Below are 27,333 nucleotides of genomic sequence, written 5' to 3'. Positions count from 1 at the left end.
TAGGAAAAAAAAAGTGGCCATTTTGGCACACCTTTGTAGTTTGAACGGTCACTTTAACACACTTAGAAATTCATGGGGCTATTTTAAAATCGGTTATTAATTGAGAATGGAGAAATATAGATCAAAGTTAAAATTTTACTGAATTTTAATATTAATTTTTCTTTTTTGAAGTAAAAAATATTACAAAACTCAAATCGAGCTTGATCAGCTCGAGCTCAATTGGAGGCTCGTCTTGTTAAGCTAACCAAGTTCAAGCCAAACTCGGACTTGGCTAGACTCTTAACAAGCCGAATTCGAACAACCCTTCAAAATTCGACTCGAGCCTCTATTTTATGTATTCGAGTCAAATCCGACAGCTTCAAGCTCGGCTTGAATACAACCCTACTAGCAGTGAGTCAGATTCTGTATGTTTTGCTCTCTTTCTCCCCCATAGGAAACTTCACTTACCTCCTGATGATTATGCACTTTTACAATCATACCCTCAAAGTTTAAAAAGTTGCAATTTTGGGTTTTCATGTTTTAAAAGTTTGCAATGTCACCGTTACCGATACGATTTGGAGTTAAATTGATCGGTAAAAGGGTGGAATGTCCTTTCTATTCCCCTGCAAAACTAATAAAAATACAAAAATACCCTTAAAATAAAATTTAATTTAACATTAGAAAAAAAAAAAAAAAAAAAGGAAAAAGGAAAAAACAACTCAATGGTAATGGGTGAGTTGATCCACAACTTGGCCTTGGTTGTGGGCCTGCCAAACCCACGACCAACCTTAACCAAGCATTAAAAACCCTAATCGATTATTACAAACCCTAATTGTATCTTTCTTCGATGATCAAACGTTCAATAATTAACACGTTCAATAATTAACAAAAAACCATAATCTCAAGCAAAACCCACCTCTTAAGTTACCAAAAAGTCTTAATACATAAGGTTTTGAGTGGGTTTCGGAGGAGGGAAGCCCTCCCAGTTGTTTTGTTCTTAATATTTTGTCTTTCAATAAGTATTCTCCTAACTATTACAGCTATGAAAGTTTTTGTTCCTCTCGGGCTAGATCTGGTGGAAGTTGTGTGTCTCCGAGCCTTAGGTCTGTGGAGTTGAGTTTTTGTGTTTTCATGGTTTTCTCTGGCAAGAAGGCAACACAAGTCATCCTCTGGGAGTTTCGGTGCCCGGCAATTTCTAGCCGTTTATTAAATCCGTCCATGTGCATCTATGAAGCCAAATCTATGATCATTCGCGGCTCCTTTCTCGACACGTCCCCCACTGTGGTGTTCGCCGTCATCCGCCAGTCCTCCCGCTTCAAACCACGGCCTCGTCAGAGTTTTGGTGGTTGGCACGTGGCCAGCACATGCCAGTGACTCTTATATCCTTGGCCGGCACATGAGGGCCACGCCCTATCTCCCAGGCCTTGGTGGCTGGGGCCCGATGGTCCATGGAGGTCACCTGCTACATAGGGGTCTTCGGGGCTTGTGCATATTCTACACGCGCCGTCTCCAGCGACAGCGACTTTGCATGTGGTTCATGTTGTGTTGGTTTCTATTTTGTTGTTTAGTTTTTTAGAAAGTTTGTCAGTGATTTTTCATGTATTACTGGACTGTTTATGACTTGTTAGCTCGGATCAGCCCTATTTTCTTTGTTAGATGAGCGTTATTGTCAAAGAGTGACTTCAATATCTGTCCCTGTAATTTTTGTGAATTTGTTGGCAACACCCAAGTCAGTTTTCTGGCTTAGTGTGTAGGATGTCGTTGTACCTCTATTCACTGTATTTGCTTTTTTGACCTTTCAAATTAATATATGGTAGCTCCGGGTTACCTTGTTCAAAAAAAAAAAAAAAAAAAAAGTCCTAATACACAGAATATATTATATACACTCATGGCAATCAAATCTATACTCATACATCGTTTGAAAACCATTAAAAGTGGTAACTTTTATTTTCCATAATCAAACCCATTAAGAAAGCATCATGCAAAAGGGTTTAAAATAATTTAATATAATTACATAACTACTGTTTTAACTCAAAACCTTTTGCAAAGATTAATTTTGTTAAGGCAAACCATCAACTTAAAACTATGAGTTTTGAAATAATAATTTAAACATGTATAAATAAATGTAAACATCAAAGCATATATGAAAATGAAAGCTTGAAAAGCCAAGGTAGAAGCTTTCCAAGCTTGAGAAGCCAACAGGCCCAACACCCCCCCAAGAATAGCTCCCTCCCTCCCTCCAGGTCTAGGGTTTCTGAAGAGGGGTAAAAATGGGTCCCTCCCTCCCTCCCTCCGTACCAATTTTACCGAGATATTTCCTCATTTTCAGAATAATTCCTTCAACTTCTCCCAAAATATTATTTCCTCCATAAAATATCACAAATATGCCTTATCCACAAAATTAAAGTTCGTTTATTTTAGAGAATAAAATTTCAAGTGTTGCAATTTGTACAAAATGAAATCAATACAAAACATTTTCAAAGATTTTTCTATTCTGAAAAGAATATTAGAATTATGTTTCGGCACAAAAAACGAATCAAAACAAAACAAAACCTTATTATTACAAAATTTTGAATAATACACAAGGCTTTTGAAAAAGAGATAGGAGAGAACAAAAAAATTGCAGATCCTGATTCATCAAATGAGTGAGCTCTTCATAGAAGTGAATTTTCAATCAACCACTATGTCAACAGTCACCTAAACAGTTTCTTTGTCAATTAATTAACAAACAATTTTCATAAATAACTGAATTTTAAGAGCCGATCCATCGCACCTTTTACCAACAGATACTTCATCTTGATTGTTAAATCATACTTATTAGTAACGGTCAAGTAAACCCAATCATTGAAAGCATCCTAAAATCTAGATCGAACAAGCAGATCGCATAATCACAACAACACGAAATTTAATAGTCATGATGGCAATCCACACCCTAAATCTTTCATGTCAAGTGCTCCATCAAGGCGGTGGCTTCCAACCCACAGCCACGTGTGTGCATTTCATATCTACCACTTCAAGTGGAGCGGCCCAAGGTACTGTCTGACTATAGGTAAAATTGAGAAACCATGATAACAAAATGAAATAAATATCTTCCGTTTTCTTTTCAATGTTCTACGTGATAATTCAAGATTAATACCTTCCATAATAGAAGGGGAAGTAAAACTATACATATAATTATATTTCATCGTGGGGCTCGAAACATAAACTGGCTCACCTTTCATTCTCTCAAGGCAATAAGCAATGCCTTTTGAGACGCATCTAAATTGACCCTCAATATCAACTGTGAGTTGGCCCTTTCTTTAGGCTTGACAGTTCATAAGATTTACGACGACAATCATTGTATAAACCTACGTTAACCAAACATTAGAGACATTTATAAATGACCTTTCACAACACGCAGGAATTGTAACGACGAATAATCACAATGATTTATACTGCTCGATCAAACGTGAAGCATGGAGACGCGATGAAGGGGTGACAGTGCATCCCAAACTTTGCAAAAAAGAGATCTGCCGTTGAAAATGTTAAACAAAATGAAATTAAGCAAAATAAAAAATAAAATAAAATAAAATAAAAAAAGAAACACTTTTTGAACATTAAGCAGCTAAACAATTAAAATTTGAAAAGAAAACTCAAAGATAAACCTAATCAGAAGCTCAAAAGAAAATGAAAAATGTATTGTAAATGAAATGTGGAAACAAAAGAAAACAGCAATGAGTATTGTCCACTAAACTCATTGAAGAAAGGTCATTATCCAATGTCGATCCACAATAACCAAAGACTTTTACTTACCATTGCACTAGAAAATGATTGATTACTCAGAATTCATAAGCCAACATCATAAAGGTGTCCTACGGTACTTCCAACTGTTTACGAAACATAGAACCACTAATTCATTTCTGGATTCAGTGGGGCAAGTGTGCGTGTATATATATCCACAAGGAAAGAAAAAAAAAAAGCATATAGTTTACTTCTTTTTCTTTTTTTTCTTTTTTCTTTTTATGAAAAGTGCATAGTGGATGTTGCAACAAGACAGCATATACATATTGAACACAACCATTCAAGTGTGTAAGTGGGTACAGGATATACTTCATCAAGTAACATAACCTAAACCATAGAAACTGTTAATGCAAATGATAAAATAAAAAGGATAGAGAATTGGCTGATTTATTTAATGAATGTTACCTGTTTACATGTTGGTTCTGATGAACCCATTGAATTCTCAATCCTTAGTTTTTGGAAATGCTCCTAAAAGGAAAAGAAAAATGTATACCATGGATTGTCAAAAACAAGCAAATATTGCATTTTAAACACAAATTCTGAAACAAAATGTTTTATAATACAAGAAGTGCGACATCAATCTTATGCTCCCTCAAATTTTAAACTGAGATCTAAAAACGTTTACCAATATAACTTATAACTATCCTCATATTTTAAATTAGGATATTAAAATTTCAATATAATTTAGTAAAAGAATACATATAATTTTAAGAAAAACAAATACACATTAGGCCCTCTTACTACTCACAATCTATCTTAGAGCAAACAATCTCATCAAGATTATATACGCAACTATAGTCGTACTTCCAAAATTCTTTTGATAAGTAAGAAATTATTTAAAAGAAACATCAAGAACTTTAGAAAATGTAATGAATACCTATATAGCTACATACATACGTGTATATATATATATATGCACACACAAACACACACATGAGAGAGAGAGAGAGAGAGAGAGAGAGAGAAGGGCATGTTTATCTACCTCCACATTAGATGGTTAAGTACAATAATAGGGAGCCTTAAAAGAAAACAGTCCAGATATTTTTCAGTCATAACATGAATATACTCTCTGTTTTCTAAAATTTGGACAGCCTAAACTAGAGAAGGGAAAAACTTATCCAAGCACTAGGCTGCCATAGAACAAAGTCTCCAGTTTTCAAACTTTGAGCCAAGCAATAGTATAAAGTATTTATTTGAAAAATAAAATCACATTCGTATTCACTTTTAGATTGATGGACTAAATCAGATAGCTATAATAAGTGAAAAAACAAATAAAAGATATTCACTCCACCAATTGCAGCCAAGGAAAATAAAAGTATGGAAATTTATAAGCCGAAATAGGGAACCTGCTTTTCCCGCATGAAATGGGCACGTTTATCAGCAGGAATTTTCTCCCATCTCAAAACCTAGTACAAAAGAAATATCGTATTGAACAAAAAATAGCATACACATTGACTCTGCATAAAAATTTAAATTGTATGGCGATCAAATTACTCTTAAATTAATACTGTAAGTGCCTGTAACAAGGAGTTACAATGAATACTCAACCCCTATATGTTGAATCCATTAATTATTATCTTAGATAATAAGTTAAATCATATTCTGGAAGAACCAAATATACTTACATATTCTGCATATTGAAATGCTTCATCACAGCTCAAGCAAGACTTCAGAGCACTCAAAACATCCTGACAAATAAAACATGATGAAAAGACATCATTAACTGGAAACATGTTTGGGAACAGGTGATTAATGAGCCACATTGCAGAACCGTACTAGTTGGTGATTAGGGTTTTTTAGTTTTAAAATTCTGTCATTTCATTCAAACAATTGCCTTTATTGCCACTTGAGCCAATTTGGTCCCTCCAGTGGATGGCGTAAAGGAAAAATCAAAATGAAACATTTTTGGAAAACACAATGACCGATTTGACATGGAAAATTTTCAAGGGACAGACTTGATTTTTGAATAATTTTTCAAGTACGAAATATATACTCTAACTCAACCTTATAACACATCATGAAGTCAGCCTTTAATTGTTCATGTATTAACATACTCTACACATGGGCTATCTAGCATCATTCTTCAAATGTTCATTAGTAAATGCAAACACTTCAATATTTCTGTAAGTCACCTTCAAGAGTCAGAAAATGGCATCTTTGAAAAGATTCTTCTCTACCAAAGCTTTCTAGATATTGTATTCCATCTTACACAACAAAAAAAAAAAAAACTAATTTCATAAATGAAAATAGCAGGGTTTAAGAGAGAGAAAAGGAAAGTATTGGGAAATTAAAATGCCCGTAGAAACTCTCCACCCGACTTCTTACCCTCACTAGGTATACTTACTACAATCACACCATCTAACGGTAAATATGTCAGCATAGCTTGGTGCAGCCATTCAGGTATGCAAATAAATCACATAGCTATGCTTGACAAGTGCAGAATTTCTTATTGCTAGGAAGTGGAGCATATTAAAGTGTAGACAAGAAATATAACTTGTACAGAAATTGGGAAAACTGTAGGACCTTGTGTTTGTTTTTCTTGGCTCTTAGGCGTTCATCAATCACAAAGCCCACCTGTAAGTACAACAAAGTAACGTGAATCAGGAGTTACATGTTCATATTATTTCCATTTCAAAGATTACATACTGAAAATAAGAATCTCAAAGTTCTATGTGAATGCTTGTTGCCTACATATATAATACCAACATCACCAACCACTTGACTGAAAACTAGAACAGAAAATAAGTAGAAGTGAACAATTATGCCCAGAATTCGATCATTTATTAGTATTACGTAGGACACCCAATCAACATAAATAGTTTTGCAGAAAAAAGAAAACATCTATATTATTTCAAAGTAACATTCAATCTCAAAAAGCTTCAAAGCTTTTATCTCAATCTCAAGAACATCGCTGCTTGCAGCTATAACATCATTATCATGTACCTTAAGCACTAATGTCACACATTCAATGTTGCCTTAAAACATAATCCGATCTACTTGACTCAATGCATATCCAATCTGCCTAACTTTTCATAACTAAATCACTATACCCGCCGATAAGCTCATAGCACTTTTTCTTTTTCTTTTTTCTTTTTTTTTTTTTGACATGTCCACACAAGAAAGGGGAAGGGGGATTCGAACTAGTAACTTCCGCTTCATGAGGCGTGGTCCCCAGCCGATTGAACTAGCTCTTGAGGACTCATAGCATTTTTTCTGAGTTCAATGTTATTCTCTTTCTATTTCCAATCTTCTAGCAATTGGATTATGTCATTCTAGGAAAAATCTTCTTACTAACCTCAATGTCTGCTTGGAAATTTTCATAATTTATTATCAGTGAAGAGGTCACAATACTCTTATACAGCATAGGGTGGGCCAACACGATGCTCAATCCTAGCTACACGAGTAATTCTACATATACATTAAGTGTCCATCAAATGTCCATAAAAAAATGAGGTGGCTTTTAAAATCCCCATAGAGCGTGTGATTGATCAAATAATGATTTTAATCAAATGGTGATTTTAAAAGCCACCTCATTTTTTTATGGACACTTGATTGACACTTAATGTACATGTAGAATTACTCTAGCTACACTATCCAAAATTTACACGACAAAATTTGAAAGAACACAAAAATCACCTTGTCAAGCAACCTCTTAGGATTTTGAAATGCTTGCTTCTTAGCCCATTTATGGAATAAATGGGAAATAACCAATCTATCCTCGACACTGAATCTGTAAAACAATGATAGGAATCAGGTTCAGTTACAATAAAATACAACTAAAAGTGATGGTAATGTTGATCAACCCATCATAAATGGGAGGAGAACCTTCTTAAGAAACTATTCCCATTGCTTGCCTCAACTGGTTCTTTCCACTCTTCTGAAGCCTTATAATTACAAGTATTTAGGAACTCATCTGGCACCATATCTACTTCAGAAAGTTCTTTTTCTCTTGGTAGATCAACGGAAAACTGCATGGTTTCATTTGGAATGTGTTCCTGCTTTGTTTGTAAATCTTGTATACTGAGTTCAGCCTACATAAACAAACCATCCACTGAGAAGAGATGTAAAATAAAAACTAGTGATGTTTATTCATATAAGATATTGAATAACCGATGTGAACTGTCTCTAGGATCCAATAATTAATAGATTAAAGGGTTCATTAAATCTTACAATTGTGCTTAATTTACTTTATTAGGTCTAACAGCCAACAATCCATGTCAACTCAAATGCATGTTCCTAGATCAATCCATTTTGAAATGTCAATCAAAGAACAGTGGGAGACAACATAACAATAAAATTCTCTATAAAATAATGGTATTATAAGTGGAAAGCATTTATATTGTCACTAACAAGACAACTTAAAGATTATGATAAGAATGACAAACCTGAACCTCTCGAAGATGATCTGGAATTTCTTTGAGAAATCTTGATGGTTGAAGCATCTGAAGGAAAACACTTATTACTCAAAGAGCAAAAAAATTAACATAGTATTGTTGATTCTCTAATAGTAAATATTGTTGGTGAACAGAAAATATTTTCAGCATCGGATCGGAGCAGTGAAGAGAGAGAATTTGACCTTCTCCCTCTCCTCTGCTCACTAAGACCTTGTTAACCTTCTCTCAAGTGAGTGAAGTGACCAGACAATCAAACGGATGCAGCAATCAAAGGGCTGCCATTAATTAGTCTAACCCGCAACGGCTTTCGAGCGCACTTATTACTCAAAGAGCAAAAAAATTAACATAGTATTGTTGATTCTCTACTAGTAAATAGTGTTGCTGAACAGAAAATATTTTCAGCATCAATTATTAAATTTCTCTATTAACCAAAAGGCCTTAAGAGGGAAAGACTAAAAACCCCTCGGGGGCACTCTAAGCAACACTGGCAAGGCCTGGGAAGGTTAGATTCACCATTGCTATCTTCTGAAAGGGCCAAAAAAAATCTAGACATTTTCTAAAGAGTACTCACCTTTCAAGAGAACGTGTATGTATAAAAAAATATACTTTAAGTTAGAGTAAAGCTTCCAACATCCTGCAAAGCTAGAGACAGTTTAACTTGTGTCCGTTTATTCATTTCTTTCTCTTGTACTTTTCTTTTTAACTTGTGTCCGTTTATTCATTTCTTTCTCTTGTACTTTTCTTTTTCTTTTTTGCTAAGTAATTTGAAGAAGGAAATGAGTGGATGGGCTCCTTCATTTATTTCTCTTGTATATTACTCAAATAGGCAAGAAATAAATTGGGGCAATATCTTGCTACCATATTAGCACATTAGAAAAAGGAGAGATAAGACACATGCGGGAAGATGAAAAGAAAAAGGAGGGAAAATAATGAATGAGTGCCCATCTTAAGAGATAACTAGTTTTAGAGCATCCAACTCAAAAGTTTAAACTGGTAGGTGGAGAGACCCGATACGTACATATCTTCATAACCATATATACACCTAATCGATGTTAGATTCCTTTACACCCTCTCTCACATCAAGGCCCAACAGAACTTGCTTTTGTTTAATTCTAATTTTATTCCATTTTAGGAGTTTGGATATTTTTATAATTTTCAGATTTTAGGTATAAGAAAAACAACACAAAACACGAGACGAATATAGAATTGTAATCCTCTCCTAACTAATTCTACTCTTGGATGGCATAGGCGAAACCCTCTTTTTCTTTAGTAGCACCCTCATACACTCTGCCCCGTCAATGCCTACCAGATTTCCCCCCTCACTAGCTATCCATGCTCTCTAATCACTTTTGTAGGTATGAGAACACAAGGAAGGCTGCCTTGATAAAGGGCATTGTCTTGGCATCCTCAGACTTAACTCCACAAAACCTTTGTGTTATGGCCAAACCATTTTGTGACCGATGCTACCATTGTTGAGCCATTTTGACAAGAATTATTTGCCATAAAGATGTCTTCCTGCGGACTCTAAGATTGCCAAACCACTCAAGAATCTAAAATTGTTGAGCCATTTTGACTATAAGCACCCGCACCAGAGTTCTTTGAGTGTTGTTAGTATTTAGTTGCATTTATGAACATTAAAATTTCAAGTATGAACGGGTATCGAATCTTTCTGCAACCACATGTTAAAACAAAGGAAATTAAATTATGAACCAACTGCGTGAATGGATTAGTTGCATGACTAGACTAAGATTCTCCTTGATTCAATCACTTCTCTATAGAAAGTAGTAAAAGTAATATGAGACGAAACTAATATTTCAGATTATTTTATGAATACAAGTTTAATTTTTTATTCCAGTGATTAGTAGCATCAAATTATAGTTTGAAAAATTTACTGATTATTTACTAATAGAACTAGTAATTGTCTGAAGATGTAAGTTTTAAAATTTATTAGACATTAGAGAGTATTAAGTTATAGAAATATTTTTAATTAGAGAATCGACTGTAAAGATGTTTTATGGCAAGTACCTGCCAATTGGAATCCATCATGACATACAGAATGAAAAGTCTTTTCCGAGCACGAGTCATGGCAACATATAACAGGCGCCTTTCCTCCTAAGGACCAAAAGAAAAGAGTAATTGACGAAAAATACTAAAAGATTTATCTAAAACAAAGAAAAAGATACACAATGTTCCATACAAGAACAAAATTACCTCAATTGAGGTCCCATTTTCCTTTGCAACGCCATTAAATTCATGCAACAAAGGAATTTCAGATTCATTCGCCTGTGTAATTGATTAGAGCATTAACGCAAGGAAAACTGCCTTCAATAATACTATCATATAATGAAGTCTAAGGGAAGAAATTGATAATCATAACAATTCTAGAGGACAATTATGATGCATTATAAGTGCAACCATTTGTTTAAAAGAGCATGTCGAGCAACACCTAGTAAATCAATGTGATCAAGTACCTTAACAATGAAAACAACATCCCATTCTAAGCCTTTTGACTGCACAAGGAAGTTGAGAGGGATTAAAAGAAAGTTGAACCAACAATATTTCCATGCTCCAGAAGAACAGTAATAGAACGTCCCAACAAATAAAAGAAAGGGGACAGTGGGAGTCAGAAATATACCTGATGAATGGTAGTCAAGGTGACAGAGTTTTCATTATTATGTCTCCTAGAGCGAAAATTTTCTCTCTCGCGCTCAGATATGAAGTCAATAAAAGCTTTGAGCACATTAACACAACCTTTTTCTTCTACTATAATTTTGCTAGCCCCTTCCACAGCAAGGAATTTAGTTGATAAAAATTCAGAGACGTCATCCAGCAAGTACTGAAGAACCTGTGGGGAGAAGTGATCAGATTGCAACCCATGTGAATGCACCAAGATTCAGGCGATGACAAAAAGTAAATTGAAACTTCAAGATGAAAACTCCATACTTACAGATCTGATGTCATTGTCTTCATTCAACAATTTTCCTCCATCAACATCAATAATTGCCCGTTGCTCAAGAAGGTATTTCTAAACAATTAAGGCATGAATGATTGGTAAAATATTACGTAAGTCTACTGTCAGAACAATAGTAATCAAACATTTGAATGAAAAAGACATACTCATAACATTGTTCTTTAAAAACTCGATCAGAAATAAAGTCCTATTTCAAGAAAAGAACATGAAAGTTGGTAGAAAGCAATTCATTGAATCCGACCAGAAGATTAATCAGCAAACAGCTTGACAAAAAGAGCATGCTGATGGCATAGGTAAACATATCTACATTAACCTAATCGCTAATCATTAGAAATACTTGCTAATGGCACCTCACAAGATAAGGACACGGACAGATGCATGATAACTATTAACAAATGCAAAAGCAAATTAACCAACAACATTTGACCTGCACATCCTTTATTCAAAGCAGTTCATGCAGCCAAACTAGGGTATCATAGCAAAACAATCTTGTACACTGCATATAAGCTTAATTTGCACATCAGTTTCAGGAGTCCATTCTTGAAAAAATGTCATCTTAAAAGTAATTTGTAGTCCATAAAAACTAAAGATACCCTGAGTCTGAAATCAAGGAGCTAAATATACCAGAACATTACCCCAAGTAGAATTTATATTGATACATCTCACTCCTTATAAAATGTAAGAAGCATAATATGCAAGCTACGTTCGAAAGTTGCCAAGTCTGCAATAAATCAAGTAGACGGTGCGTCATAATTGTGGATTTCCTAAAAACAACCACAAAGGCCACAACATACAACCAAAACCCCTTTTTTTTTAATCTTTTCTCAAGCATGCCCTTTTAATGCCAACACTTAGCCAAGTCAAACTCATGTAATCACGTTCACAATCACAAACTTCAACTACAAACCTCAAAAAATTAAAAATCATCCAACAGATGTTCAGGCATCTAGCAACCCTGTTTGTCCATGGCCTCATCTCTATACCAATGTACACGAATCTGTGCTAGAAGTGTGCTATAGAAAGAAAAGTAAGATTCACGTATTCATCCTCAACAATATGTCATTAAGTGATTTTGCATCAATACACTTTCAAATGTACATCAGATAAATTTATGGACAAGCAATGAACTAAAGTGATAAATATCGTTGCAAACATTAGCTTATAAGAAAACAGCATCAAGCACAACAAAAAATCTCTTGAACAATTTTAATGATTTAAGTTTTGAGTTCATATAAAAGCTTTCAACTTTAAAAATAAAAATGAAATAAAATAACATAAGATAAGGCCAAGAGAAGACAAACCTGAGGTACCATGTTTGCTACTGAGGTTATGACAGCTGAAATTGATTGTTCCTGTAACCATTTATATGTGAGGTCAATTTCTTTAAACACAAGCAAACGACTGCAATGGAGGTATGTGAATGACTGACCAAATTGCCCTGTTATAGGCGAAAAAGAAAGCAAGCATCAAACATTATCTCAAAAGCAACGCATGGTCGAGCACAGACTACCATCAAACAACTTGGAAATGCTTTAGATAGGAGGAAAAAAAAAACTTGAAAAACATGAAGAATTTCTTCCATATGGCTAAAATTCTATAAAACCACACAGGGTTGAAATCATTGGATAGCCAAACCAAGATCAGATCACAAATGACCACAAAATTCAGTTTATTTCATATATTCCCACCATATAGAAGAAACTTTTTGTTTTATCAATAGAGATCTAAAACAAGAAACATCAAGTCAAAGATTCTGCGGTGAAGCCAGATTATTTACCCTGTGAACAAGTTTTGATACTATCTCAAGTGTTGACAGCACCTTGCGTCCTTGGGTGAGCTGACTCCTATTATCAATTGCAGGGCTCATATTTCAGTAAATATTAAGAGATTTTACATGGTTTAAAGGCATACAACACTAACACAAAAAGCTGATAAAAATAAATGTATCTGTGTATACAAAAAGCTGATAAAAATATATATATATATATATATATATATAGAGAGAGAGAGAGAGAGAGAGAGAGAGATCTTGCAGTTTAACAAGACTTTTGCAACATCAACATCAACTTTCATGCTTCGCAATAAAAGAACAGAACTTTGTTACAATAACAATGAAGTGCTGCAAGAAATCCTTGGTAGCAAGTTTAAATACTGGAAGATTTAATAATTCTAATAGCATCCTAATCAAGGAACAATCTTTTACATCTGTTTGAGCTAGCAATGGGTCAGGATTATGCAGATTTCGGTCAGGTCACATTAACCTGCCACTGTACACTATCTATTCATTTGATATAGTCTGTCAATATCTTTTCCAGAAAAGTTAATTTTTCATGTTTCATCACATTTCACACAACAACAGAAATTTGTAATAATTGTTCTTCTGGGTTTTACATATCTGCAAAATAACTATAATTATCAATTTCTGAAACTTCCTCGAGGCTGCCTTGCCCATTTTTATTTCCAATGCCAAACTGCATAAATCATAAATATGCACAAACTAGACATTTGAAAATTGTTAGAAGAGTGTTTGGGTTTAGAGTACAAGGTTATTTTAGTCCCAGTAAAATTTTCCAACCTATAAAATTATAAAGTATGTGATGCAACGTAACAGTAATGAGCCTCCACCTCCTGTCTAAACCTTTCATGCAAACTACAACATGGTACTAGAGCAAGTTCAGGGTCCTTGGTTTAACTTTAAGCCTTTCGTTTGTAGTCCTGGGTTTTTCTTCTTTTTGGTTGAACTTCCTGCTGTTGGTGAGTCTCCCTTTGGTGGCAGCACCGCCCGTCACGGGTGAAGCCAAAAATCTTTTGGTGGGGGGTCCGAACCAAAATATATATATATATATATAGTCCCGCTATATGTGCGTGCGCTTGTAAAATAAAAGCAAACAAGTCTCAAACTTAACTTCATACTAAATCATAAGTTATAACTGTATACAAAAGTTACATGTCTATAAAATCATCTTTAAAAATAACTTTTCTTCCGAATACAAAAGCGTTCGAGTTTGCTATAGACATGTACAAAAAAAAAAAAAATACAAAACAACACTTCGTATCTCCTTTGAATTGTGCTCAACGACGGTCAATAAAATCCATCCATTATCATCTCTGTCGTGAAATCCTTAGCAATTTCTTTCTCAATATAAACTACCAAATGATCTGCTAGAAACTCATCTTTTATTCTACTACACAATCTAGTTTTTTCAAGTTTCATGGCAAAAAATGCTTGTTCAGTAGTGGCAGTAGAAACAGGGAGAGTCAATACTCGACAAATCAACCTGTTAATCAAATTATAGATCTTCGATTTTCCTGAAATTGCTGATCCTCTGCATAACTCAAATAAAGTAGACATATTCTGAAAATCTGAATGTTTTGGCACATCAAGCTTATAATGATCCAATTGAAATATCAAAATGATTTTTTCTTACTCAGTAAAATTTTGAGGATAAAACTTCTCAACTAAGTTGCATATATCATCGATCTTAAATAATTTGTGTGCATCTTGAGGGCTTAAAGCGGCACTAAGAATAAGAAGTTCCACTGCATGCTCACTAATTCTATTATTCAATTCTTGCAATTGGAAGTCTATTGCAGCAGTAAATACATCAATTCTAAAATGATGTTCCATTGTCATGGAAGATTCTTCATCTTGGCGATATGATCTACCTCGAGCTCTAGTGTAACGAGCATTCATATCAGGAACATCAATTTCATTTTTTTCACAAAATGATTTAACAGTATCAAGGAAAGGCTCCCACTCTTCATTTCTCAACTTCTGAAGAAGTAATTTTGTAGTTGAAACAGCACTCATGGCATTTAAAATGTCTTGAGAATTTTGTTGCAAAGCTTGGCAAAGAGAATTAGTAAATCCCATAATCTGCTTCATCAAATGCAAGATCAAAACAAATTCAAATGATGTTAATACTATTTAAGTCGCATCAGCATCACTGTGCTAAGAATAGTTGGTTCCCTCCTATGAGATAGTGTCGAGAACTGAGCAAGTTGTACGAAACATTCTTATCAAGCTACAAACAAAATAAAAATGAGAAGACCATCGAGTATCTCCAGGTCGTTGCAAAGTACTTGCCCCCCTTCCGGTCTCAATTTCATTAGAAGCAATCATACTTTAAATCTCAGCAACTTGAGCAAATTGCAATTTATCATTGTGTTTTGAAGAACCAATAGCGATGTTGATAATAAAATTCAAATTGACAAAGAACTGATGAACAGATTTTGTTTCTCTAGATGCTGCAACCAAAGTTAATTGTAGCTTATGAGTAAAGCAATGAACATAATATGCATAGGGACATTCTCTAAGAAATAAAACTTGTATCCCATTCCATTCACCACGCATATTACTACCTCCATCATATCCCTAACCTCAAATATTCTCAATTTTGAGGTCATTACAAGAAAGGACATCACATATCTTCTTTTTTAAAGTTAATGCAGTAGTATCTTTGACATGGACAATATGAAAGAATCTGTCAAACAAAACTATCTTTATCAACAAATCTCAAAATGATTGTCATTTGCTCCCTTTTTGTCCCATCCCGAGCTTCATCAACAAGAATGCAAAATTTGGCATCCCCAATTTATTTGCGAATCACATCTCGCAGTTTAGTTGCAAAGATATGCAAAATTTCTTTTTGAATTTGGGGTGATGTATGCTTAGAGTTCCGTGGAGCATTTGTCAAGACAACTCCAGCAACTTTATCATTATAAGTTGCTAAAAACTTTATCAATTCAATGTAGTTACCTTATTTTTTGAGTAGGAGCTTTCATCATGACCTTTAAATGCACATGCTTGGAATGCTAGCCATCGAACACTATCTATTGAGGTTTTGAGCTGCAATCGATTATTCTCCATTTCTTGTGATGACTGTTTTTCAATTAACTTGTCAATATGCCGTGAATAATTCTTCAGATCTTCAAAACATTTCATAGCAATTTTATGTAGTGAATTTGAATCTTTCCCCACATGCCTCATTGAAGGACAATTCATTCCATCGTTCACCTTTTTCCAATTCTTAAAACTTTTCACTGTAAATGCATCTAATCCCGGACGGCCTGTCGATTTCTTAGCAAAAATGTAACATGGATGACAAAAGATAGCATCCTTTGCTCTCGAATACTCCATCCAACTTTTGTATGTCTAGAACCAAGAAGCTTAAAATCAACGACGATGATTATCCGGTCCTGAAGCTAGATATTATGGAAGAATAGGTTGACATGGGCCAGCTCTAAGATAAGCACGTCGCATTGCATCTTCTAAGTTTACAAGAAGCTCTCATATTTGCGAACGTTTTCCTGGATCACGTTCCAAAGAGGTGGCATCAATTTCTTCATGATGGATTCTTCGATATTTAGAAGGCCGCTAATTAGTCACTGAAGCATTAAGATCCGTTTCTAACAGTCTATTTAAAGGTGTATCACTATCAACCTCTGAATGACTCGCATTTTTTTTCTTAAAGAATGAATTGATTGTTTTTGGTCTACTCATATTTTTCTAAGCTGTAAGAAAAATTTATAGATTAATAAATTAACCAAAAAATACATAGAAATAAAAGATCTTTATTAGAATTTTTTACTTAAAATAGTTCTTATTAGCTAATACAAGTGAAAAAGCAACGAATAAATTAATCAAATTAAACCCATCAAATAAGGTTAATTTGATTAATTTGATTAATCTATAATTTTTTCTTACAACTTAGAAAAATATGAGCAAACCAAAAACAATCGATTCATTGAGGAAAGTACCTTTTACCCCCCCCCCCCCCGCCCCCGAAGTATCAACAGGTTGGCGATTTGGCCCCCAATGCACAAAAATTGTTAGAAGACCCTCTCGAACTTGCCAACGTGTTGCAATAAATACCATTCGTCCACTCACCCGTCAATTTGGATGGAAATTCGGTCACGTGCATTGCATGTGACCTTTTAAGCATAAATCATTCCCAAAACCCCTGTCACCATCAGCCTTTATATCCAATTCAAACCCACCAAATACCCGATTCAAACTCCCCGTGCAGCATCTTCCTTCTTGGCAGAACATCTTTGTCCTCTGTGAGGTACCAGCAACCAATATAGCTACCAGAGAAATTGAGGGGTGGGCAGTGGGCTGACGTGAATCGACGGAAAGTGGAAGAAAAAAAACATCTGTCCTGTTTGGGGTATTTGTGCTTGTTGTTTCTAGTGGTTCTTCCATGGGTTTTGTTCATTCCAAGCACTTAATGGGTTACCAACTTCTCATACACAAGTCTTATTGCAGCTAAGAAAGCAATTGGAGTACCCATCTTCATTGCAAATTTGGGAATAAATTACGGTGGTGATTTTTGTAGCATCTCTACACGGCCACAACGACGTCGTTCTTGCGGTAAAGCCTGAGGACTACACGCACAGCCCCGTCCACTAACGGGCCTGAGAAGTGCTACAATAACAGTTCAGCAGAAGAGAAACGAGTGGTTCCCACATGCCCAAATCCACTGCACAACAGGTAGAGAACCCTCTTTTCTCCTCTGTTTTACAGAATGCGAACAAAGGACCTGTTCTTCTTCTCTTGATATTATTGAAAGCACATCAAAGAAGCAAAGAAAGTATACCCAAACCAAAGTCCAAGCCCCAGAGCTCCTCTTTCCCTAAAAAACGGCCTTTCTCTAGATTTGTGGGTAGTTGCATTTAACACTGTGTTTCCCATGCGGTTTTGGTAGAGACTCTTCAAGATGTAAAGAGTTACCGCTCAAACGACGTAATCCAACGCCACTATTCTTGCTTGTTATGTGTCAAGCCCACTAGCAAATGCGTATGCGAATAGCACTGAGAGCAAGTTATCCATAGAAGGGAAGGTTGTTGGAAAGAAAAAGAAGAGACCATTCTTTCCATGGGTTCTCTGTTTTTGGCCAAAAGAATGTCAAATACAACCAAGTCAACGTAAACTCGTCGTGAAACCAGTATGTATTGTCTTTGCTGCTATGGCCTACCTCTTTCTGTTGGGTGGTTTTTATCACAGTGACCCGAGTGTTGCAGTTGATCTCACATGAAGTTACTCGAATGTACATGTTAGAACCCATCAAGGTTTTAATGAAGACACTGTCAAGCCCTTCCAATAAGGAAGGTAAGAGCATGTCCACGCTCTCTCTGAACAACGCTCCATCTAATAATTGATTTCTTTACAATATGCATAGATACAACTGGAAGTTCAAGCGACAGTCTTCGGCTTGTGTCTTCCAGTAGCTCTTATGTAGCAAAAAACTGCCACTAAGAAAGTCGTAGCAAGCCCCCCCAGGATTACACCACCTCCAGCAACTAACTTATCTACAGAGTGATGATGTTGCTTCCTCGAGAGGATCCCCTCTTATTGGACACCCCCATTCTCTTCATTGCTTGGCTCAATTGGATCTATTTGAATAGAAGAAGTACTGGCAGCTTCCTCCACAAACTGCCTTTTCTCTTTTGTTTCAGGCGCTTCTGATGGGCTGAGACCAAGTACTGCACCATATGAGCTTACCACTACTTTAGGCTGGTGTTTTCCAAGTTTTCAAACCATGGGTGCTTCCCCATCGTGCAGGTTTTCACTGTTGCTAGACGGACTAGAAGCTGGTGCCATGGTCCACGCCACCTACAAGTATATGAAATACACGTTGCACGCAGAGAGTGTTTTATTTTGTCATTTTGTCATGCATGATGCCACGTACTAGCATACATGGTAATTTGAGTTTGATGAGGCACACCATAACATTTTGCAAAAAAAGAGTTGGTCAGGGAAAGAAGGGTCGTAGTTCTCGTAGCTCATGTTGACTCATGCAGCGTTAAGATCACGTCGATCTCGGCCATTTTATAGTCTAGCTATTTCCAGTGTAATCTCTGCGGCTCCGGCTTAATTTAGCAGCGTTATCTCCAATCAGCATGTTGGTCTCAGGCGTTGGCTCCATCTGCGGGTACGGGCTCCTGACTCTGCCTCTGGTTAATGTGGTCCAGATCAAGCTCAGCACTTTGGCTTGTGGCAGCTCAGCTACCTTCGGCTCTTCATTTTGGTCCCCGTTGGGCTTCTCTTATATGTTTGTATGGTTTTGTACACTTTTACTCGCTAATGTTATCCCTAGAGTTGTTTGTAATTTCTTAATATTGGAGGCCTTATTTGGATGTCTAATGCCATTTTATCTTAGTTAATTCTTTCAGTTTCTGCTCAAATTTATCTTTGGAATATGAATTTAAGCAAACTCAATGATCTTATAATTAGGCTTTTCACGGTAGATTCTAGAGGAATAGGGGAGGGGTAGCTGAATAGATTTTTGAATGTCTTCACCGTTTTGCTGTCAACTGCTCATGAAAGGCTCTAATTTTGTTCATTTTCAAGTACAAAAATTAAAGGCTCTTATCCGCATGGGCGTCAGACGATACGAAGGTTGCATTCAAAGCACGGGAGAAGATTCTGATCGTCAACACGGAAGAGTCGGAGGCAGAGGGCTTCGATTCTTCTTGGGTCCCGCCGTTCTTGTGGAAGAAGCTGTGGATGTTTATCGGGCCGATGGCTGCTCATGTGGGCGCCGTGTCTGGGTCAAAGCCGCAGGAGAGACCTGGTGGGGATGGTGGGCGTCGTGTCGAGCTTGACAAGGTTAAGGAAAGGAGAGATTGTATTATTTCTCAACACGTCTCTTCTTCCCCAAACATGTGCAGGTATAAAGGCTAATGGGGTGGGGGCATTTTTGGAAGGAAAAATGCATTGAAAGGTCACGTGCAACGCACGAAACCGACTTTCCGGGCGAGCGGACGGAAGGTATAACTTGCCAAACGTTGGCAAGATCGAGAGGGTCATCTAACAACTTTTGTACATTGGGGGCTAAATCGCCAACCCGTGGATAATTCAGGAGGGTAAAAAGTAATTTCCCCCAATTCATTCTTTAATAAAAAAGATGCGAATCATTCAAAGATTGCTAGTGAAACACCTTTAAATAGACCTTTAGCAACGAATCTTAATGCTTCAGTGACTAATGAGCGACCTTCTAAATATCTAAGATCCTGAAGAAATTGATGCCATCTCTTTGGAACGTGATCCAGGAAAACGTCCGCAAATATAGGAACTTCCTGTAAACTTAGAAGATGAAATGAGACGTGCTTATCATAGAGCTGGGCCATGTCAACCTATTCTTCCATAATATCTAGCTTCATGACCGGATAATCATCGTCGTCGATTTCAAGCTTCTTGGTTCCAGACATACAAAAGTTGGATGGAGCATTCGAGATCAAAGGATGCCATCTTTTATCATCCATGTTACATTTTTGCTAAGAAATCGACAAGCCGTTCGGGATCAGATGCATTTACAGTGAAAAGTTTTAAGAATTGGAAAAATGTGAACGATGGAATGAATTGTCCTTCAATGAGGCATGTGGGGAAAGATCCAAATTCACCACATAAAATTACTGTGAAATGTTGTGAAAATCTGAAGAATTATTCACGGCATATGGGCAAGTTAATTAAAAAACAGTCATCACAAGAAATGGAGAATAATCGATTGCAGCTCAAAACCTCAATAGATAGTGTTCAATGGCTAGCATTCCAAGCATGTGCATTTAGAGGTCATGATGAAAGCTCCGACTCAAAAAATCAAGGTAACTACATTTAATTGATAAAGTTTTTAGCAACTTGTAATGATAGAGTTGCTAGACTTGTCTTGACAATTGCTCCACGAAATGCCAAATATACATTACCACAAATTCAAAAAGAAATTTTGCATATCTTTGCAACTAAGTGTAAGATGTGATTCGCAAAGAAATTGAGGATGCCAAATTTTGCATTCTTGTTGATGAAGCTCGAGATGAGTAAAAAATGAAGCAAATGGCTATCATTTTGAGATTTGTTGATAAAGATGATTTTATTCAAGAGAGATTCTTTCATATTGTCCATGTCAAAGATACTACTGCATTAACTTTAAAAAATAAGATATGTGATGTCCTTTCTTGTAATGACCTCAAAATTGAGAATATTCGAGGTCAGGGATATGATGGAGGTAGTAATATGCGTGGTGAATAGAATGGGATACAAGCTTTATTTCTTAGAGAATGTCCATATGCATATTATGTGCATTGCTTTGCTCATAAGCTATAATTAGCTTTGGTTGCAGCATCTAGAGAAGCAAAATATGTTCATTAGTTCTTTGTCAATTTGAATTTTATTATCAACATCATTGTTGGTTCTTCAAAACTCAATGATGAATTGCAATCTCCTCAAGTTGCTGAGATTGAAAGTATGATTACTTCTAATGAAATTGAAACCAGAAGGGGGGCAAGTACTTTGCAACGACCTGGAGATACTTGATGGTCTTCTCATTTCTATTCTGTTTGTAGCTTGATAAGAATATTTCGTGCAACTTACTCAGTTCTCGACACTATCTCAAAGGAGGGAACCAACTATTCTTAACACGGTGATGTTGAAGCGACTTATATGGTATTAACATCATTTGAATTTGTTTGATCTTGCATTTGATGAAGCAAATTATGGGATTTACTAATTCTCTTTGCCAGGCTTTGCAACAAAATTCTCAAGACATTTTAAATGCCATGAGTGCTGTTTCAACTACAAAATTACTTCTTCAGAAGTTGAGAAATGAAGAGTAGGAGCCTTTCCTTGATATTGTTAAATCATTTTGTGAAAAAAAAAAAAAAAAAAGAAATTGATGTTCCTGATATGAATGCTCGTTGCACTAGAACTCGAGGTAGATCATGTCGCCAAGATGAAGAACCTTCTATGACAATGGAACATCATTTAGAATTGATGTATTTACTGTTGCAATAGACTTCCAATTGCAAGAATTGAATAATAGATTTAGTGAGCATACAGTGGAACTTCTTATTCTTAGTGCCGCTTTAAACCCTCAAGATGCATACAAATCATTTAAGATCGATGATATATGCAACTTAGTTGAGAAGTTTTATCCTCAAGATTTTACTGAGTAAGAAAAAATCATTTTGAGATTTTAATTGGATCATTATAAGCTTGATGTGCTTCAGATTTTCAGAATATGTCCACTTTATCTGAGTTATGCAAAGGATTAGCAATTTCAGGAAAATCGAAGATCTATAATTTGATTGACAGGTTGATTTGTCAAGTGTTAACTCTCTTTGTTTCTACCGCCACTACTGAACGAGCATTTTCTGCCATGAAACTTGTAAAAACTAAATTACGTAGTATAATAGAAGATGAGTTTCTAGCAGATCATTTGGTAGTTTATATTGAGAAAGAAATTGCAAAGGATTTCATGACAGAGATGATAATGGATGAATTTTATTCCATGAAAAATCTTCGTTGAGCACAATTCGAAGGAGATACGAAGTTCTTTTTTGGATTTTTTTTATACATGTCTATAGCAAACTATAACGTTTTTGTATTCGGAAGAAAATTTTATAGACATGTAACTTTTGTATACAGTTATAACTTATGATTTCGTATGAAGTTAAGTTTAAGACTTGTTTGCTTTTATTTTACAAGCGCGCACACATATATGGGGACTATATATATAGTTATTTAGGTTCAGACTCCCCACCAAAAGATTCCTAGCTCCGCCTCTGATCGTGACCAACAAAATCCTATGTAAAAAAAAAAAATTGTTTGTTCTTCAGAGGTTTCCGATCAATTTTGCCGAAGTTTGGTCTTCTGTGATGTTTTCAGTGCTTTTGGGGTGTCTCTCAGAAGTTTTCGCGACAGTCAACATTTTCTGTGGTGGTCGGTGACGTCAACGGTGGCCGGAGAGCGTTGCAATGGCTGTCTCAACGGTGGTAAGTTGGGTTGTCATTGAGAAGTTGCTTTGTGGTTGGCAGTTGGCTCTTTGGTAGTCGTAGTTGGTGTCGCCGGCAAGTTGTTGGAGACGAAGAACCTTGTTTGCTTTCTGGTGCTCACTATTCCTTGTCACTAAAAAGGATATCCTTATTGACGAAAAGAATAGCTTCTCTTTAGTTTAATTTTAGTGTTCTTTAGCCGGTTCTGGCCGGTTTTCTGTGTTTCTCAACCGGTTCACTTTCGTTGTTAGTGTTCCTCAATGTTCGGCCGGTTCAGCACCTTTCTAGACCGGTTCGTTGGTTTTCGTTACGGTTCAATGCATATTCAGACCGGTTCGGTGCATTTCTTGATCGGTTTAGTGAGTTACACATCTGGTTCAGTGGTCTTTTATCCATTTCACTTTGTTTCTCAGGCAGTTCAATGGTGTTTTGTCTAGTTCGATGCATTTCCCAACCGGCTCAGGGCATATTTTGGCCGGTTCAGTGAGGTTCTACCATGGTTCATGTTAGATAAGTATAGTTCGGTGCAATTTTGGCCAGTTCTTGCTCTTTCTTGGCTGGTTCAGATAGTTTTTAAGCCGATTCAGTTGTTTTTTAGCCTGTTCAAGTTGTTTCTTAATCGGTTCAAGTGGTTTATCGCTTGATTGGGCTACTCGGAGCAACCACTGGGTTTGTTGCTCAAAGGGAGTACTAGAGTGGTGTTTACAAGTAGTCATTGTTGTTGGTTGAGCATTGTTAGTTTTATTGATGATCAATCTAACGTTGTTAGTTGTTGGTAGGGGTGAGCATGGGGCGGGGGGCAGTTTTCCCCTTTTTTTGGCCCCGCCTTGCACCCTGCAGGTTGCGAAAATCGCACCCGCGAACTGCACAAAAAAGGGAGAATCCGTGTGGTGTGAGGTGATGCAGGGGGGGAGGGTTTAATACCTAGATCTAGAAACATGAGAAACCAAACCAAAGCTAGATTTTTTCAGAAACCAAACAAGAAAATCAGATTCAAACAAATCACAAAAGCCAAATTCAAACAAAAAAAGGAAAAAATGGGATAATTAATTGAAAATGTTACGAAAGTTCAAGGAGATTAAGTGAAAAGATCATATTTTGCACCTTTATTTGCTGAGAATATTGATCTATAAGAACTTAAGCGTATTGATTGGAGTATACAGGCATTTTGTTAAGGAAAAAAATAACTTAAACCCGCGCCCCGCACGAGTTGGTTAAAATCCAACCCGTACCCGTAAAAAAAAACTGCAAACCGTGTTTTTAGGGGCTGGGCGGGGGATGCGGGTTGCAGCAAGTCCGTGGGTTTTTGCTCACCCCTAGTTGTTGGTTGTGGTTGACAGTTGTTGGTTGTATTGATCATCAATCAAACTTTGTTGTTGGTTGTCCGTTGTAGGTAGTAATGCAAGTTGTTGGTTGGATTGATCACGAGAAACGTGATTATCATTGGTTGTTGATCGCATTGATCATTGGAATCGTGATCATCGTAGTTGGTTGTCGAGATCCGACTAGCCTTGGTGTTTTACCGTAGGTTCCGACCAGTTCATGGTTTTTTCCACTAAGATCCGACCACCCGTTGCAGTTTTCCGGCGAGTTTCGACAAGCGTTGAAGTTTTTGGCGAATTTGTGTTCGGTGTTGGAGTTTTGTGGAATTTCAGCTTGTTTATGTTTGGTTTAGCGCATTTTCTTGTTCATGTTTTTTAATAAGTCAGTCTTTGTATTGTGTGCTGAGAGGGGGTATTAGAGTTTTTTTTTTTTTTTTGGGTGTTTTTCAGTTGTTTGTTTCTTCCAAGCTGGGCTTCTATGATATATATGAGGGGAATGCTAGAAGAGCGTTAGGGTTTAGAGTACAAGGGTATTTTAGTCATTGTAATATTTCCAACCTATATAATAAATTGTGAGTCTACGTAACAGTAACAGTAACAGTAACGAGCCTCCACCTTTTTTTTGATAAGTAAGAATAGTTTTATTGAAAGCGTAAGGCGCCCCTACGTACACTAGAAGTATACAACAGGAAACACCTAACTAGAAAGCGAAAAAGAAGCAAGAAAATCAGCAAAGCTGATTGATAATGGGTACAAATAAGCCATCGACCAGACATACAAGGTATGGAGGAACAACTCTAACACCTCCTCTAGGGAGCTCTCTAGGTTCTCAAAACACCTAAGGTTTCTTTCTCTCCAAATACACCAAAAAAGGCAAATAGGCACCATCTTCCAAGAAGTAGCGCTCCCAGATCTCCCAGCCTTCCACCAACAAGCAACTAAGTCAAGCACACTCCTAGGCATGACCCAAGAAATACCAAAGCGAGAGAAAATGTTGTTCCATAGAGCTGAGGCCACATCACAATGCAAAAGAATATGGTCCACTGATTCCCCATCCCGCTTGCAAAGACAGCATCTATCAACAATAATTATGTGCCTCTTCCTGAGATTGTCCAAGGTAAGAATTCTGCCTAGAGCTGCAGACCAAGTGAAGAAAGCTGCCCTCGGGGGAGCCTGAGACCGCCACACACTCTTCCATGGGAACCGACTACCTCCAGAACACATCATAGAACCAAAATAGGACTTCACCCTGAACACACCTGTCTTGGACGAGACCCATTTAAGACAATCTGCCCTCACATTATTCACCTTGGAAGAGTCCAGCACCTGGAAGAAAGAGGCAAAAACATCGACTTCCCAATCATGAGCCTCTCTAACAAAGCTCACGTTCCATTGAATGGACCCGCCCAAAATCTCCAAATTATCAGCCACTGACGCATCCTTGACCCGAGCAATGCCAAAGAGATCAGGAAACACTTCTTTCAGAATCGTATCTCCACACCACAAGTCATGCCAAAATCTAATCCTACTCCCATCCCCCACCTCAAATCTAAGGAATTTCGAGAAATTCTCCCAACCTTTCCTTATAAACTTCCACAACCCCACTCCAAACGCCCCAGCAACCTCTCGGGAGCACCACCCACCCCACAAACTCCCATACTTGGAATCAACCGCGACTCTCCACCAAGCATCTCTATCCATGCCAAAGCGCCATAACCATTTACCTAGCAATGCGCGGTTAAACAGAACCAAATTTCTAATGCCAAGCCCCCCATTCGAAATTGGAGTACAAACCTTCTCCCAACGAGCCTCCACCTTCTGTCTAAGTCTTTCATGCAAACTACAACAAAAATAAAACCTAGAAGCTAATTATTTGTTATTATTAAGCCACAATATGTGCTCTGTGTTGTGTTAAAAATCAATGTTTTGATTATGATTTGAGCTTCATACCAGCATATAGACTCATAAATACATCTACACACACACAGTGAGCAACCTATCGCATGTAAGAACACTAATATAAACTTGGAAAACCGAACCTCTTGAAGGTACCAGAAACCTTTGCACTAAAGATGTCGGAAGCAGCTGATATAAAGCTACATTTTCTAACAGTTGATATTTTGTCAATGTGGTCAATTACCTGCAATAAAGAGAGATAGACTCTTTGTGAGCCTCACATAGAGTGAATATATCTTTGATAAAGAAAAATAGAACACATTGTGCACGTACCCTCTTCTTTTCCTCTTTCTCAAAAGGAAGTAAAGCCTTGAAGACCTGACGGTATTGGGCATCATCACAAGCGGGCAATGTTGTTCTAAGCATAGCAACAATGGCTCTAACAACCTATTATAAGACGAGCTAAATCAAAAACCAAATAACAGTAGCACTTTATGCAAGTCAGCACAATTATAAGAAAATAGCATCGCTTTCTACAAATCAGAAAAATATAAGGACACAGGCATATAAAAGTTTCAAATAGCTTAGAAATTTTGTACAGAATATTAGAATAACCACAAAGGAATGACCGAAAAGAAGAAAAGAGAAAGTGGCAAAGAGTCCACAATTACCAAAGCATGGACCTTATACTGTGCAACACTGTGTACTTAATGTTTTCTTGGTGTTTCTGTTCTCTGGTTTTGAAGACTCCAATTTGGTGTTTTCAGTTTTCTCTAGTGTCTTCAAATTTGCAAAACAAGGTTTTCAAGGGAGAAATCAGTTTGTCTGGCTTTAAAACTTGTTTCCAAAATGACCCTTAATTTTTCCTAAAAAAACCTTCAAGATGGAAGTATATTACAAAACCTAGTCATGACAGGCAGCTAAAGAAATTATAATAAGCAAGAATGCTTCCTAGTAAACATGTCTAGTGACACCAATAGGGATTATGTCTATACAATGAACATACTTCATACTAGAAACCACCCTGAAATGATAAGTCCCATATGCATAACATTCTGCTTGTAATCAAATAGAATGGGCGGACAGAGAATAATATCTCAGTAAGCTAAAGAATGTCAACAACCTTTTTCCGATAGAATGCTACACCATGAATGTTAAAAGGTACTTTTCTTTCACGGAAAGTCATTTGGAAGACTTTTCCTGATACCTGTAACATACAAGA

The 27,333-nt window shown here is 36.6% G+C and overlaps 1 protein-coding gene across 1 annotated transcript in view; it reads right to left on the bottom strand.

Annotated features, from left to right (window-relative positions):
* Positions 1-3,048: 3,048 nt before the first annotated feature.
* Positions 3,049-27,333, bottom strand: part of LOC133870145 (ATP-dependent DNA helicase SRS2-like protein At4g25120) — a 40,842-nt gene continuing 16,557 nt past the window's right edge. Inside the window, exons 12-29 of the mRNA XM_062307203.1 lie at positions 27,235-27,318; positions 26,445-26,558; positions 26,255-26,355; positions 12,902-12,968; positions 12,426-12,476; positions 11,101-11,178; positions 10,789-10,998; positions 10,625-10,663; positions 10,365-10,436; positions 10,179-10,265; positions 8,145-8,201; positions 7,585-7,790; positions 7,396-7,489; positions 6,283-6,333; positions 5,385-5,447; positions 5,106-5,165; positions 4,165-4,227; positions 3,049-3,488 (exon numbers count right to left, since the gene is read on the bottom strand). Of these exons, the coding sequence (XP_062163187.1) occupies positions 3,399-3,488; positions 4,165-4,227; positions 5,106-5,165; positions 5,385-5,447; positions 6,283-6,333; positions 7,396-7,489; positions 7,585-7,790; positions 8,145-8,201; positions 10,179-10,265; positions 10,365-10,436; positions 10,625-10,663; positions 10,789-10,998; positions 11,101-11,178; positions 12,426-12,476; positions 12,902-12,968; positions 26,255-26,355; positions 26,445-26,558; positions 27,235-27,318 (1,587 nt within the window). The 3' untranslated portion in view covers positions 3,049-3,398. The remainder of the gene's footprint in view (positions 3,489-4,164; positions 4,228-5,105; positions 5,166-5,384; positions 5,448-6,282; positions 6,334-7,395; positions 7,490-7,584; positions 7,791-8,144; positions 8,202-10,178; positions 10,266-10,364; positions 10,437-10,624; positions 10,664-10,788; positions 10,999-11,100; positions 11,179-12,425; positions 12,477-12,901; positions 12,969-26,254; positions 26,356-26,444; positions 26,559-27,234; positions 27,319-27,333) is intronic.

Source organism: Alnus glutinosa, chromosome 6 (assembly GCF_958979055.1).
Source record: "Alnus glutinosa chromosome 6, dhAlnGlut1.1, whole genome shotgun sequence".
Taxonomy (NCBI): Eukaryota; Viridiplantae; Streptophyta; class Magnoliopsida; order Fagales; family Betulaceae; genus Alnus; species Alnus glutinosa.
This window is presented reverse-complemented; position numbering and strand designations above follow the sequence as displayed.